At 31.6% G+C, this 16,953-nt stretch overlaps 2 protein-coding genes across 4 annotated transcripts in view; one reads left to right on the top strand and one right to left on the bottom strand.

The window, feature by feature from the left end:
* Window positions 1–16,953, bottom strand: part of LOC144616179 (uncharacterized) — a 344,180-nt gene that overhangs the window by 54,332 nt on the left and 272,895 nt on the right. The gene's annotated exons all lie outside the window — the stretch shown is intronic.
* The window catches only part of TECRL (trans-2,3-enoyl-CoA reductase like), a 99,727-nt gene continuing 89,619 nt past the window's right edge, over window positions 6,846–16,953 (top strand). The window contains exon 1 of the mRNA XM_060654968.3: window positions 6,846–7,219. Within this exon, the coding sequence (XP_060510951.1) occupies window positions 6,986–7,219 (234 nt within the window). The 5' untranslated portion in view covers window positions 6,846–6,985. The remainder of the gene's footprint in view (window positions 7,220–16,953) is intronic.

Raw genomic sequence — 16,953 nt, 5'->3', positions numbered from 1 at the left:
CATTTAAATGATGAGGATAGTTAATACCCTCACTCTGTACTGCCTCATTCTCATCTCTGTGATGTACTTTAGGTTTTCGTGAAGATCTATGAAACCAAAGAAGGGCACCTGCCTCAATCTCCCACCAGAATGAAAAAAGCAGCTTCATGTAATAAAAAATAAACAAACTGAGTTCTCAATTCTCACACTGAACCTTAAATTTTTGTGTGACCATGATTTCCCTACAACCTACCAAAGTAGAGGAAACAATAATTGTATAGGAAGTGTTCAGCCCTTCTTAGAACTTTGAGGAAAAAAGGTCTATGGTCCACACCATTCCTGACAGAGAATTCCTGAAAGAAAGAGGCATACTTATGAGCTTGGCTCCCAAAATAAAGGGTGGCCTGTGTCACCACACATCACAGAACAACTGCAATCTTAAGACAGGCTCTGGGGAAGGACAGGCCTGAATGATCTGGAAACTCTCCAGGAATGATTCAAAGAACACAAGAGAGGGCCTAGCCAACTGCCCTAATAAAAGCACAGTCTGCAATGAAGGGGACTGAAGCAGAGCTGAAGTAATGACTGAAATTGGTTTGTGATAAGTTTGTAATTTGTATTAATAATCCAAAGGAAACATTTTAGTAAATAGTCATATCTAAATTTAAGGAAAATAAATAAATAAACACGGGGTGCCTGGGTGGCTCAGTCAGTTGAGCCACTGACCCTTGATTTCTGCTCAGAGCCCCACATAGGGCTCTGCACTGAGGGTGGGACCTGCTTGGGCTTCTCTCTCTCTCTCTCTCTCTCTCTCTCCCCTCTGCCCTTTCCCGCTCATGTGCACTCTTTCTCTTTCACTAAAATAAAATTTTTAAAAATATAAATAAATAAATAAATAAATAAATAAATAAATAAATAAAATCAAGGTAAACAGAAATGCATGGTTTGCTTGAAACCATGAAATTAAGTTGTATCCCCTCCTTTTCATTTTTCCTCTTCCATGGATGGATATTTTGATTTTACAAAAAATTTGAACCTTGTACTCAAAAGATGAGACTTTGTTTTACTCAAATTTCTTTAAAAAAATTAAATCTCAGACCAATGGATGTGCCTTTCAGAAAACCATTAACTTCACCATAGCACTTGGTGAAGTAGAGATATTTGCACTCCAGTCTGATTTAAGTGTAACATCACAGATTTACAAGCATTACTTAACTGTCCAGTAGTACTGTGAGGGAAAACTATTATGCAGATTCTATTTCTTCTTTTTTCTTATGGCTGATTTTAAACAGGAAACAGTCTTTTAACTATTACTTGGATACAGTGTACTGTTACTTTCAGGTGTGGAATTGAATGATTCTTCACTCACATACTGGAATTTCAATTACAAAAATTGAAAAAAGAAAAATCAATCAATAAATAAATATGACTTAGAAATCATAGTTATAAAGGTCATTAGATATCATAATGAGAATGTACTCATTTCATGAACGTTCATTATAACTACTTTTGAGGGAGGTTACCTAGTGTATCCAATATCACACAGCTCACTCTGGCAGAGTTAGAATAAGAATCCACATCTCTTTCTTTAATACCAGACCTCTTCCCCCTACATTTCACCCACATTGCCTTTTTGAATACAGCAACCAGGATTTATCTGTAATTTGAACTGATTCATTTATCATTATTTTTTTAATGATAATTGGTTTAGATCAGCTATCCTAATCTGTTGGCCAAAAATGTAAAATGGAAACTTTATAATAACACCTGCTTTGCTCTTCTGTCCCTTTACTTCTATTACAAGTGATTTATTTCATGTGGCCAAAATAGTTTTTCAGTTACTATGTATATTTTTTCATTTATTATGTATTAGTTGAAATGTTAATATCAGTGGTTTCAGCCACTTAGTAGTTTCAGGACTTTCAGAAAACTTGTATAATAGATCAGGATATAAAATATTATTTTGGGAAAGTTCATATCCTCTGGGGAGTCAGAAAATAATTTATTTTTGTATTACTAAGGTTCTTCCTATCTGCTTTTGGCTTGCTGATTCAGAGCCCATTTCATAGTTCATTGGTATCACTAAAATTGGGAAAGTTGGAGAAAAAATAAGACCATATAAACTTCACAGGGGAAGAGTATAATGTGTTTGCAGACATTTGTTGGTGTTAATGGAACTAGGTTAGAACACTGCCTGTTACTGTGGTTATTATGAATAAATTTCATTTTCCTGTGAACTAGTATTATAACTACTCAGGTTTAGAAAGGTAGAAGATTACATAGGGAAAATCCAGGTAATATGTAGCTTAGTGATAACTTTTTAGATACAACACCAAAAGCATGATCCATGAATGAAAAAAAAAAAAAGATAAGTTGGGCCTCACTGAAATTGAAAGCTTTTACCCTGCAAAAGATAATGTTAAGAGAGTGAGAATATGAGCTACAGACTGGAAGAAGATTTTTGGAAAACACGTATCTGATAAGGGACTTATATCTAAAATACACAAAGAGCTCTTAAAACTCAACAGTAAGAAGAAAAATTACAAATTGGACAAAAAATCTGAACAGACATTTCACCATAGAAGATATATAGATGGCAAATAAACATAAAAAAAGGTGCTCCCCAAAAATGTTTCACATTTGCCATTAGAAAATTGCATATTAAAACAATGACATACTATGTCACACCTATTAAAATGGCCAAAATCGAAAACACTGACAACATCTTTATCAAATTCTGATAAAGAGATGGAGCAAGAGTAACCCTCATTTATTGCTGGTGGGAATGCAAAATGGTACAACCACTTTGGAAGGCAGTCTGATAGGGTCATATAAAGCTGAACATAGGCCTATCATTCCATCCAGGATTAATACGCCTAGTTACTTGCCTCAATAAATTAAAAATTATATTCACACAAAAACCTGAACATGCATGTTTATAGCAGTAGCCAAGATGTCCTTCAATAAATGCATGAATAAATAAACTGTCTTATACCCATACACGAAGGGATTATTCACACACACACACACACGAGACAGAGAGAGACAGAGAGAGAGAGAAATCAAACTATGAAAAAGTGTGGAGGAAACTTAAAAGCCTACTGCCAAATGAAAAAAGCCACTCTCAAAATACTACATATTATATAATTTTAATTAATGATATTCTGGAAAAAGTGAAACTTTGAAGATAGCACCAAGATCAGTTGTGACCAACGGGTTTGGAACAGGGGAACAGTGGAGGTTGGAGCTCAGGACATGTTCAAGTCAGTGAAGCTATTCTGTATGATCTTATCAAGGTGGAGACATGACTTTATACATTTGTCAAAACTCAAAGAACTGTAAAGCACAAAGGCTAAGTATGCACTTTAATTAATAAATATCTGTCAATATTGGTTCAGTTGTAGCAAAATTCCACACTAATGAAGAAATTGTGTTGCAGAAGAGGAAGAGTATATAGGAATTCTGCACATTCAATTATGTATTTTTTTTCTGTAAACTAGAACTGCTCCAAAAAATTAGCCTGTTAATTATTTAAAATAATCTAATATTTTAAAATGGTACTTCAAATGGAAAATATACTGAAATGGGTAACTTTCTGTCAAAAATGAATGAAAAATATGGAGGTAAAGAACAATAGTATCTTAACTCTTCTCCTTCACACTTTATTATAAATAAATGCAATTAGAATAAACGTTCTGATTTGAGATTGTATCTTTTTGTAATCCTTTTTTTCTATTTTAAATATATTTTAAATTGAAATCTAGTTTACAAAGTGATATTCTAGGTCTAGTATTAAACAAATATTAATTAAGGGTGTTATTTTTATTATGATCTATTTAGCAATAATCTTGTGAGAACACCATAGCAAATATAAATCATTTTATTTTTAAAACTACTTCCAAAATACATAATGAAATAATAAGTAGCATAATATCTAAAGTGATTTTTATTCTCTTCCAAAATGTTTAACTTGAGTGATTGACACAGATGAAAATCTGAAAGTTTCTTATTTTAAATGTCTTTCACTTCCATTTTTCTCTTTATTCCTTATTTTATGTGTTGGGATGGGTGTGTATTTATTTTATACTTTTCATTTTGGAGTAATTTTACAAAAACATTGAAAAGGAGGTACAGAGAGATTTTTCTGTGTGTGTACTTTTACCCAGCTTCCCCTAATTTTAACATCTTAGATAGAAATGGTATATTCATCAAAATTCAGAAATTAGCATTGACACAACACTATTAATTAAAGTACAAATGTTATTCTTACTTCCACTGATTTCTTTTTCTGTTCCAGGAAACAGGACATCATTGAATTTTTTAGTCATGTTACCACAGATTCTCTTTTGATCCGTTACAGTCTTTCAATTTCTTGAGAGTTTTTCAGAACAGTAAGTATTTTGTAGACTGGCTCTCAATTTGTGTTTGTCTTGATTTTTCTCAAGGTTAGACTGAGGAAGTGAACTTTTGGAAGAGTACCACAGAGGTGAAATGTCTTCACCTCATGATATCATTGGGTACATGATATCACCATGACTTTTCATGGTGATACTTAACTTGGCCTCTTGGTTAAAATGCTCTCTACCTTCCAGTTTTCTCCTCCATAACTTTTCTATTTTCCCTTCCATTCATTATTTTTGTAAGTGTGTCACTAAGTGAAATCCACATGCAGCAAGAGAGTATCTATATATACTATCTGGAATACTTGTGTAAGGAAAACCTACCTTTTATCTTTATTTATTTATTTATTTATTTATTTATTTATCATTTATTCATAACAGTATGGACTCATGGATATTTATATTGCTCTTTGAGTTAGAATCCATTATCTTCAGCATTTATTTTCTTGCTTGTATTTTTCCAACTTTGGCAATGGGAGCTCTTTCAGTTCAACTCCCGTGTCCTTTAGACTACTTTTTTTAAATAGAAACTATATCTGGAGAGACCTACAGGATATGTTTATGTCATTTTAGTATAAGACGGTAGTTTACCTGAGCATGCTATTAGCATCACCCCATTCTGCTACACCTTTAAGATACATTTACTGATTGTTTGTTTAATATATATTTATTAGGCACCTAATGTGTACCAGACACTGTGCTAGGCACTGTAGATAGATAGATTAAGAGATGAGATCAGAAATATAACAAGGTGCTGATGATGCAGATCCTACAGACCTTCGCGGAGAACTTTGGAGTTTTTGCTACATAAAATAGAAAGACTCTGCAGTGTGTTGAGCAGATTATTGCAAGGTCTGCTTTTGCATTGAGCCTGATCAATCTAGCTGCTATATTAAAATGATAATAGATCGGCCAGTATTGACACAGACTAGTTTGGAAAAGCAACACAGGTGAGGTTGATGCTTTGAAGGTCGCTGTGGGATGGTGAGAAGACTGTGTTCTGGGTTTCTAATGGATTAGATCTGAGCTGTGGGAGAAAAGGGATGGAGTGTTGTGCAATTTGAGTGGTGAAATTGCACAACACGTGTGTATGTGTAACAGGCACACAAACATATATATATATTTTTGTCTTCTCTGTTTTTAAAAGATTACATATTGAGTGTAATGGTTGTCTAGAATATGAAAATGATAACTGCACAATGTGTAAGTAGATCTTCATTGCATAATGTTTGGTCACAATTAAAAATCATTATATTATTTTGTTTAATTATACCAGTAAATATTAGCCATATATATATATACATATGTATATATATGTATATATATATGTATATATGTATATATATATGTATATATATATATATATATATACATGTATATATATATGTATATATATATATATATATATATACATATATATATACATATGGGTATATATATATGTATATATATATGTATATATATATATATACATATATATATACATATGGGTATATATATATGTATATATATATATATATATATATATATATACATATATATATATCTTCACTTCTCTATAATTTTGGCCACTTGACTCTTCATGTCTTCATTGCAAATAACATCTCAGAATATTTTCCTGTAATATCCCTTTGAATCAGTGACAATATATTTTGGATATTTTTCAGTTGTTTCTTCACCAGATATATAGGTATCCAAGTGCTTTGAGTCTTTCCAACAAACCCCTCTTTCCAGGTTGTTTAATATTCTTCATTGTTTATAATGAAAGTACTTGAATTTGTCATAACTTAGTGCTGTGGTAAATGTAATGTTTAGTATTAATTTTTTATATAAATTCAAAGATTTGCCAATAACATATAATGTTTAGAAATGTTAAAATGAGATTTACTTATTTTTCCTTAAGTTATAAAATTACTTTCTACATATTCCAATCTCATGGATGATGTTCCATCTTTCTATTCCCTGTACAGTGAATAATTCATCCTTTTTGTAACATATATATGTTTATTTGTATATACAATTTATATTATATTATATTGTGCTATATAACATTTAATATTTATATATTAAATATATATTTATATATTTATATTTATTTATATCTATTTAAAACATGCCACAAATCTTTCTCTTAAGCAACACTTATAAAAAATTTTGTTATGTAATTATGTACTAGGTGTTTTTTAATTTATCTATAAGATATCCCTATGCTAATTTTAAATACCTGTAAATGTGAATGTGTCAATAATAATATATTTGTTTGAGGTGCATGCAGAATTCAGAGATAAAAACTCTGTCTATTCTTTTCTTGCTCTGGAATTTCAGATACTAGTGGCCATATTAAGAAGCAGAGATAAAAGGAGAAAGCAAGAAATAATTGGAATGCTGGTAAAGTAATCCTCTACACTGCAGCAATTTACAATAGTGTGTTATATATAGAAATAGATCAGTCATTGTTTTCAAGCCTGCTAAATAAAACTGAACTCTTGGAATGGCATGGCACTTGACCTTTCCTGGTTTCACCCGCAGTATTTAAACTGGTGCAAAGGGAACACACTGGCAAGTGTCTTCTGTTGACATGACAGATTCTCCTGGTAGTTCACACAATGTTCAAAAGGCACAAGTCCCTTGCTTCAGAACGCAAGAGAGAAATATTTTCCCGAGGAGCTACACGGTCCATCCTGAAGAATGACTTGAGAAACTTCCACTGTTTGTCGCATTTTGTGCTCTCAGCGGGCCCTCTAAAATCAATTCCAGTAGTTAAACATTCAAAAACTACGCACTTTGAGATTGAAGTACTTGATGCTCAAACAAGAAAGCAGATATGTATTGTGGATAAGGTAAGTTATATTTGTTCACTTAAAATTCTCTTATCTGCACCAAAGATTATTGGTCACTTGATTAAATGCTGACGAAGTTGTATCAAAACATAGTCCTGACTTTTAACGTTAGTTTTATGATGAGTAGGATAGATACTTCATATACTATTTCAGTGGAAGATATTCATAGTCAGTTTAAATAGTAGCTAATTATTATGTCTGTTTTTTCTGTTAAGGTGGACCATTGTCAAGAGGTAAAATTTCCAGTGCTCAGCTTCTCAGCCTTCACAACAAAATTTCCCTAGGTTTTTCTCTCTGTATACTTCATTACGTATTCAAATTATCATAGAGTTTATCAGTGTTCACAGAAAATAGCAAGCAAAAGGCGACAAACTTACTAAAAATGATATTTAGCATATATGATACAGTCTAGTCATTTAAAAATTATTTAGAATTCATTGTCTTGAAAAATGAACATCTCGCTTTTTATGGAAAGTTTACTTATTTCAAAGTTACAGTGTTTAAATTCCTTAAAAAAGTCTCGCTTAATATGTTAAACATTTTTATATTCACGTCAAAGATGTTTCATTCAGAAAAGATAAAATACATACTTCCTGGGTTAGAAAATTAACACATAAATATACGTGTACATCATGGATATACGTATGTGTATACAATATTTCATCCATTGTCTGTTTTTCATTGGCTTGAAAGGTCACTAGCAGTTTAATTTATTGAGAAAGATTGACATTTTTTACAACAATATATTTTCATTTATTTTGCTATACAGACATGTCAAATAAGCTTTTTTCTATTGTTCTGAAAATAAAATTCAGTCACTGATTTCATTTAACTATACTCTAGCTATGTTTCTGGATAAGAGGGAGAGACAAAACTGTTCCTGCTTTTAATTGCAGAAGATCATATGTACTTTCTCACTTAGTAATTGTAAATCTATGACCAACCTATTAGCTAGTAACAGTAACTTTTATTTACATATGGAAATAAAAGGTAAAGAACTTTACAAGTTCATAAAGTTCATAAGTGGAATGCAAGAGATTCAAAACTATTTGTATGGAATTCCAAATCACATTATTTTTCAATACTACCACTAGAGTCACATATAAATGAATATATATTGTGGTAATAGAATTTTAACATAAATTTCATGCATGTTGTAATTTACTTCTATTTTAATACCTCAATAAGGTTTTTGGGTTTTTTTATATCATACAAGACTAAGACAAAACAAAACAAAAAAATCACCCAGAGGTTACTGATGTTTGTATTATTTCACTCTTAAAAATTTAAAACTCATCAGAAAAATACAATTAAATTAAAGGAAAGAAGGTAGTGAATGGATACTGAATTGGTCAAGGACTTCCAAAGATCAAGATTCTAAAATGAGACTGGCTTTTATGTCCTTTCTGACTTGTGTCTAAACCTTGATGCAAAATCCATCTCAGAGTAATGAGAAACCGCTAATGGGCTGCTAATTATTTTTTCCCATATATTTAAATTTTGATATTGAGATTGTATTGAGATTGTATTTCCCATATATTTAAATTTTGATATTGAGATTGTATTTGATATTGAGATTGTATTGTAAATGGGGGTTTACATTTTCAATTATTAATTAAATTGTGAAAAAAATTAAGCATGCAGAAAGCCAATATTCTTTAGAGACAAAGATTTGGTTTAGGAATTTTGGTTTAAAGGCAGACAGTCTCTCTGCTGTCTTGTTACCCCTCCTTTGTGGTATATTCAATAAACTTCTATCTCCTTTAAAAAGAAAAGGAATTTTGATATAGAAGTTTTGCTTACATTTCAGTAATTCTTGTAATTGCACTACCAGTAGCAAACCTTTAGGGAAACTCAGTAGGCCACATAGGGGATTATTTCTGGATTCCTCACCAGCCTTTATTGCACAATTAACACCAGATGATGTGGAAGTTAAAACATCCAAGTCTTTGACTTGTCAGTAAAACTGGATTTTGTTTTGTCTTGTTTTAGTTTGGTAGCTTGATAAATTGTCCCAACAATGCAAGACATTTAAAAGAAAAAAATCTGGATTAATTCACATTTTTTTTTGCTTCATGATTCCTAAAAGTTCAAATTTGTAAATATGAGAAAGATTGATTTTGTTTATTGTTCAGGATACTGTTTTGCCTAGACAAAGTAACAGCTATCTTAGCAGTAAGGTCATGTTAAGTGCCTTTCATTGTACTTGGCTCTACTCAACATACTAAGTAAGTATTGCTTATGACAGTCCCTATCTTTCAGTAAGCACTGTGTTACAAAGCAGTAAAAGTTGAAAGTCATGGACGTTGGAATTAAATATATCTGGACCAAATCCCTGCTGCATCAATCATATTTATCAAGGTGCAGAAAACTCGCTGACATGCTGATCACCAGGACCCTTATTTAGAAAATAGGTTAATAAAATCTGTATGTAAGCTTGGAATGAAAACTAAAAATAATATATGTAACATATTTGTCATGATGCCTTGAACACAATATATAAACTAATATATATATATATATATATATATATATATATATATATATTAGTTTTAATAATCATTTGGAGAGATAAATTTAATGTGTATAAATGTAAAAGAAAAAATAAGTGATGAACCTTGTGATACTGGCAGAGTTTAAATTTGACTCCTTGATAATTGCCCATTGACATGATTTCTTATAATGCATAGATTAGATATAAATATTCAAATAGTTTGAGCAGAATATATGTATTTTAGTAATATATGCTGACCTCTAGTAGAAAGTTAGTTTTCATCTAGATACTATAATTTAAACTTCAATATAGACAATGTATCTACTAAAGATATTCATGAAACAAAAACATCAAAATAATTCCTGGGATTAAAGAAAATATACCGAGTCATGTTCTTTTACTTAATATCACATACACATGTACATGCACACACACATACACACACACACATGCATGCATAGACACATGCCTGCATGCACACACACACACCCAAACAAGCAAAAACCTCTTGCCTTCACTATCTTCTCCAGCTTCTGCTTTATTTCTATGATTACTTTCAAACAAGCAAAAACCTCTTGCCTTCACTATCTTCTCCAGCTTCTGCTTTATTTCTATGATTACTTTCATCCTCTTCATATTGTCTATCCACATTTCTCTTTTCATTCGATCCTAAAACTACTCCATTTAGGCATTTGCCTCCATACCTTTTCAGTTTGATTTTGCCGCAGCAAAAACTCCTTGCTAAAATCCAAAGGTCAATTCTAATGCTTTATCTTAGCGTATCAGCAACATTTGCCACTGATAGGCACTTCTTCCTCTTTTGCTATATGAGTTCAGGATAATAGACATATTTAAAAAAAAAACAAACTTATTTCATTGCTTCTCCATTTTCTCTTGCTGCTTCTTCATCATCTGACTTACTAGGTGTGGACTGTCACCAACTCAGTCATTGAAACTTCTCCCAATATTTACTCATTTACCTTTTTGAATCCCATAGCTTCAAATATTATCTATTGATGACTTATATATTATATGCAACTGTAGCTTATCTTTTTCTCCTCAACTGTCAATCCATTTATCTATGTATGTATACATCTCTGCATGTATCTCTATCTATCATCTATCTATCTATCTATCTATCTATCTATCTATCTATCTATATTTACCTATGCATCTATCTATGTATCTAGTTATGTATCTACCCACCCATCTATCTGGATGTTTACTAGGAATCTCAAACTTAGTATATCTAAAATTGAACACTTGGTCTTACCTCAAAATTTTATCACAGAGTTTCTGAAGTCAATAAGTGGCAACTGCATCCTTCGAATACCTCAAGTCAAACAGAGGCATCATAACTCATATCTTAATCTCATACCCCACATATAATCCATCGTCTCAGTGATATTTTCAAATATATCCAAACTGACAAATTTTCACCACCTCTACTGCTAGCGCTCCTAAATCTTTCCTCTGTTTCTGTTCTTAGCACTTTCAGTATATTCCTTCCATAGTAACTAGAGCTATCAGGTTAGATCATAACATTTGCTTCATAAAACTAGTCAGTGTCTTATTTGGGTCCACTTAATTGTCACTTTTTCTTTGGGAGAATTTGCTGACTACTTATTTAAAGTGGTAAAATCTGCCAATATTCTCTATTACCCTATCCTGTTCTATTTCTTTACTACAAGTTATTACTATTTAATATACTGTTTATTTTCCCTTTTTTTCATTTTGTTTATTATTTGGCCTACCCTGTTATTCCACCTTTGCAAAATCAGGGATCTGGTTTTGTTTTGTTATCATTCCTGTGTCTGCAACATTTAGAACAAAGATAAGTGTTTAACCAAAATGTATTGAATAAATTATACCTGTTCAAAAGTTTTGTGGATTTCACAATGCACTCATATTTAGCAGTGATAGTTTTGGGGTGAAAGAGTAGGATATTTGAAAATACTTTTTACTATTCTCTAAATCAAAATATCATTAAAATAAATATAAATATATTCACAGAGAAAGACATTTGATTAAACCATTTCACTAAATGCCCAAATTCTTCTGGGTTTTCTCCCGAGAAAGATGTATAGAATTTAACTTTGTATTAGTGTATAATTTACTGACCATCATATTCTGATTATAAAAAGCTAATAAGGTTTTTATAAGGCAGACAATACAGATGGGGCTATTTATTTAACTAACTTATTTATATACCATATGTAAGTAAAATAATATGACTAATGTAGGATGAAAAGATGGAGAGCTAGTAGCTGAATTAAAATGTAAATATCATGCTTGTTTTTATTGGAACATAAAAAATATATAAAAAATAATTTTTAAAACTTTAACAATGAGTTATTTTCAGTTGCTCACTATCCCTGTCTCACTTCTATTTTGTAAAATGTCAAAAGCTTATCTAGTGATATATTGATGGTTCAAGAGCACAGCAAGAACTTTAAAAGCTAGGATTGATAAATGTTCCCAATATCATCCCATACTTTTCTCTTTAATCTTTTCTCCAAGGAACTTGACCTCAAGAGCCCTCTTTCTCCTATTATTTTATTTGCTTTATGTCAAAACTCTAAAAAGCATTTTAAAACCTACTTATAGGAGTGCACTTGTTGTGATGAGCACTGGGTGATGTATGGATTGTTGAATCACTATATTGTGCACCTGAAACTAATAGAACACTGTATGTATGTAAAAAAAAAAAAAAAAAAGACTGTATAAATAAAAGAAAGCACTCAGTAATTCTCCAATCCTTCTAATGATAAAAATATCAGTTTTAACCAGAAAATAGTAGAGAGAATTATAGGGTAGATAGACTAACTAAAAACTTCACTTTTGATATTCTAGTTAGAAATTTTGAAAATACTTAATTTCTAATATTGTCATTTTTAATAATTTACCTTGGATGGCATGCAACTTAGCAAATATATGTCTCAATTCATTCATTTGCAAAATGAGAATGGCATCTGTCTTAAAATATCGTCATGGCAGCTTTCACAATTTCATGTGTATAGAAATGACAAGATCTTTTTCTTCCACTCTTCTCCTTCTTCCTCTCCCTTCTCTTTCTTCATCCTCTTTCCTCCTCTATCCTTCCCCTCTTCCTTCCATCCTTGTCCCCGTTTTCTTTCCTTCCACCTCAGTCCCCTTCCTCCCCTCCCATTTCTTCTTAGAACATGTTATAATTGAAAGGGTATGAGCTTTGAATTCACATAGAATAGAATTTTAATATGAATCTGATTGATTTTACGTTTCCTTGGACATAATCCAATATCTCTGCCCTTTATTATAATTTTCCGTAAAAGGATTTAGGTATTGTTATCCATCCGTTTATAAAGTAAGAACGGTGGTACAGAGATTCGAAATGAAGAACTTAGTGTGTATTAGAATCAAGCTTTGAACTGGCCAATATTTGTTCTGGGCTTTGCTCTTAACTGCCATACACTACCACCTGACATATACTAATGACTTTCATTAGCCCAAATTCTCACGTTCTGTTTTCATTTCATGACTGGGACAGGACATCTGACTTCCCATACAGACAATATGTTTCAAGACAGAAATGCTATTTTCTTTTCTTTTTTCATTTATGGTTTCTCTCTCTCTCTCTCTGTCTCTCTCTCTCTCTCTCCTTCTCTCTCTCTCTCTCCTTTCTCACTCTCTCCCTCTCTCTTTTCTCTCTCTCTCTCTCTCTCTCTATTTTTTTCTTTCCCCTATGTTCATCTGTTTTTTAGAGGTGCTATTTTTGAAGGATGTCTACTTCCCTTCCATTTGATACAAAAGAAAGTTCCAAAGTATTCTTCAGTTTTTTTATATACAGACATAAAATAACATTAATTAACATTCAAACCTAGAAATTAAAAATACCTTTGAAGTCTCTATAATAATAAATGAAGCAACAAATATGCACAAAGAAATTAAGAAATTAAAATGGATTATTCCTCCACAAAGAGGGAATTAATGTAGTCATTTTCTGTGAGTCCTGAAGAGCCTCAATGCCTACTCCTCTCTTTGCATACACTTCAGAATTCCATAATACAACATGCACGTCTTATTTCATAGAATCAGTGTATTTGATATTAATATATATTAATATATTTTAAATCATCTGCCCTTAGATTTCTCTCAGAAAAAGTAGTCCTACCATATTGAACAAATGCATACTGTCATGAGAAGAAATGTAGTGTAGAGGTTTATGCTCAGAAGTCAGACATACTTGTGTCTGCAGCTGAGCTTTGCAAATTATTAATATTTTATTATCTTAACATGTTACCTAACTACTCTGACTCTTGCTTTTCCATGTAAGGTAAATATCAAATCAAAATACAGTAAATATCTATCTTCCAGGAGTATCTAGGACTTTTATATTTGTGAAATGTGCAAAATATACCACCATGTACCATATTATTGGTTTTCTGTAAATTAAAGCTGTATTTTAGATAATGGCAGTATGTAAATAATATTATTATTCCATTGGCACAGGAAAATAATTGAATTAGTACTTTTTGGCTGTGACTATGACAATTTAGTCATTATATATAACAAATATAAACTATTATGTGTATTCCTTTAAATTATGTCTACATTTTTCCATTTTCTAAATATATCACCATATAAGAAAACCATTTTTGTTTATGGGCAAGCTATAAAGAAGATGTCATTTTATCTTCTGTAAAATACGAGATACAATGACACTCTCTTTAGAAGGTCAACATAGATGAATAAGTTTTAGAGGATGCATCTTGAAAGAAAAGAGTTGAAATTTACCAGATTCAGCGTTTCTCCAGCTCTATGTTTTGCCATCTTATAGTGACCATTTATTAACTCAATAGATATCTGCTAAGATATTTGTCTAGTTTTCTATTATATGTTTGAGATAATGATTAACTCAAACAGATGCAATTCCTGTTCTCATAGATTCTATACTCTCCGGTGGAAGCCAAACACTGTACAAGTAATTTTAAGTGCAAAGATACCTACACAGTGGGGGGGGGCGGGGGGGGGGAATGGTAGTTTGGGATAGTAAACAAAGGGAGATAATCTGTGAAACAGCAGAATCTCCTTGGAGAAATTATGTTAATATGTGGCCCAGACAGTGAATAAGATGGAAGAGAAATAGGGGGATATGACAGATAAAGGAGGTAGAAAGAACAAGACTTGTTTGGTTGTGAAGAATGAAGGTTAGGGAGGATGCAAGTATGATGTTGAATTGCTGTTTAAACTACTGGGATCCTAAGAACAGTATAAGTTATTAAGTCCTTTATGTGTTTTTGTTTATTTTTTTGCTTGCTTTTCTTTCTTTTTCAAGTTTTTACTTGAATTCTAGTTAGTTAACATACAGTCTGATATTAGTTTCAGGTTTAGCATTGTTTGCTTTCTTATTTTTGGTGCAGACAAGTACAGAGGCAGGTAGGAAACAAGTACTCAGTTTTGCTCATTTTGAGTTAGAGATCTCCGTGAAATACCCAAGAAGAAATAACTAGTAGGCATTTGGGTATGAAGATGTAGGACTCAGGAGAGTGGTCATGATTCAATATGTTGACTTGGGAATTAGAAATGTGTAGGTGATCTTTGCAGCCATTACAGTATAGAAGAGAAAATTTCAAAAGAACAATATAATGAATAAAGGAAAGAACCAACTATACAGGCCTGAGGAATTCCAATATGTAAAGATGTTAAATAAAGGGAGGTTTGAAAAGGAAACTAAGAGAAGTTTCCAGAAGGACAGCAGAAAGGTAACTCTTTCATCACAGAAGCCTAAGAAAGAATATTTGAGTGAGAAGGGAAAGATCAGTAGATGTGACTAAAAAGCACAAAGAAATATGATAAGTATCCCTTGAATTAAGTGGTATAATGCTCATGTTTAGTTTAATTAGATTGCTTTAGGTACAGTGATTTGGGGGGAAACCCAGTCTAGAATGGGGATGACAGTCAATGGGTAACAAGAAATTTGACTTTCCTAGAAAAGTGTTCTTTTATAGGCAGCAAAAGTCTTGAAAAACTTAAGTGTTTCAAACTCTTCATTCTTCAACTCTATATTAACTCCTATGTAGTCCAATTCACATACTTTGGGTTACTGTTTACCCCTTCTTTATTGCTCCATTTTTCATCAATCTCTACTACTCACCAATCCCAAAATAATATTGTAATTTCCATTCCTTGAGTTTCGGTAAAATTTGATCCCTCTGCCTAGAGTGTTCTGTTACAATCTTCTGTCTAATTCACAACCATTCCTCATGATCAAACTGAAATGACAACTTCTTTGAGTGCCACTTATGATCTATAAGCAGATGTGTTATTTGTCCCAGAAACAGTTGATTGAAATTTCCACTATAGAAGTTATATAGTCTAGTCATTGGAAATGAGCATTTGTAAGCTATCTTGACAACTTGAAAGAGTAATTTTGTGTTTGTTCAAACAAATAATTTTTTAAATGAAAATTGTAAATAGTTCATCATTATTTCATTTTTCTAGCAATTTATTTTCATTGTATTTTACAAATGTATCATAGAATTTTTTTTAAGAAGTGATGTTTTATCCTACATAGTTGGGAAGCATTGAACTAGAGGACATGGGAATGACCTAAATGCTATTATACAATAAATATGCCTTGGATGCAAAATTAGTACATGTCATATCAAGACTCCTCTTGGATTTTGTTCTAAAAGTGTAGGTTCTTTACAGGTAAGATAAAATAATAATGCTCAAATATTTGCATTGTAAATATAGAACAAAAATTATAGCTGAAATGACATGCTTTTAGATCAGTGAAAGTGAATAAAGCATGTTTTCCTTGGAAATGTAAAGAAAAGATGAAAAAAATGTTAACTACTAGGGAAAAAAATTATGAGAGGAGTATTATACTATTAAAAGAAATCCTATTTCCCATTAAGTCAAGGCTGAATAAAGAAAGCTAAGTTTAGAAACACATGTTTAAAATAGTACCTAAGATTTAGATAACAGTCTATGTAAAGAAACTAATAACAATTGAGCTCTGAACATTTTGGGGGTCAGAGTCACTAACCCCCACGCAGCTGAAAATCCATATTTAACTTTTAACTTCCCCCAAACTTAAGTACTAATAGCCTACTGTTGACTGGAAGCCTTACTATAACATAAACAGTCTATTAACACACATTTTGTATATTATATGTGTTATACACAGCATTTTTACAATAAAGTAAGCTAGATAAAAGAAAATATTATTAAGTAAATCACAAAGAAAGAAACTATA

This window comes from Panthera onca, chromosome B1 (assembly GCF_046562875.1).
Source record: "Panthera onca isolate mPanOnc1 chromosome B1, mPanOnc1 haplotype 2, whole genome shotgun sequence".
NCBI classification, from domain to species: Eukaryota; Metazoa; Chordata; class Mammalia; order Carnivora; family Felidae; genus Panthera; species Panthera onca.
The sequence above is the reverse complement of the archived record's forward strand: the minus strand, read 5'-3'. Positions and strand labels throughout refer to the sequence as shown.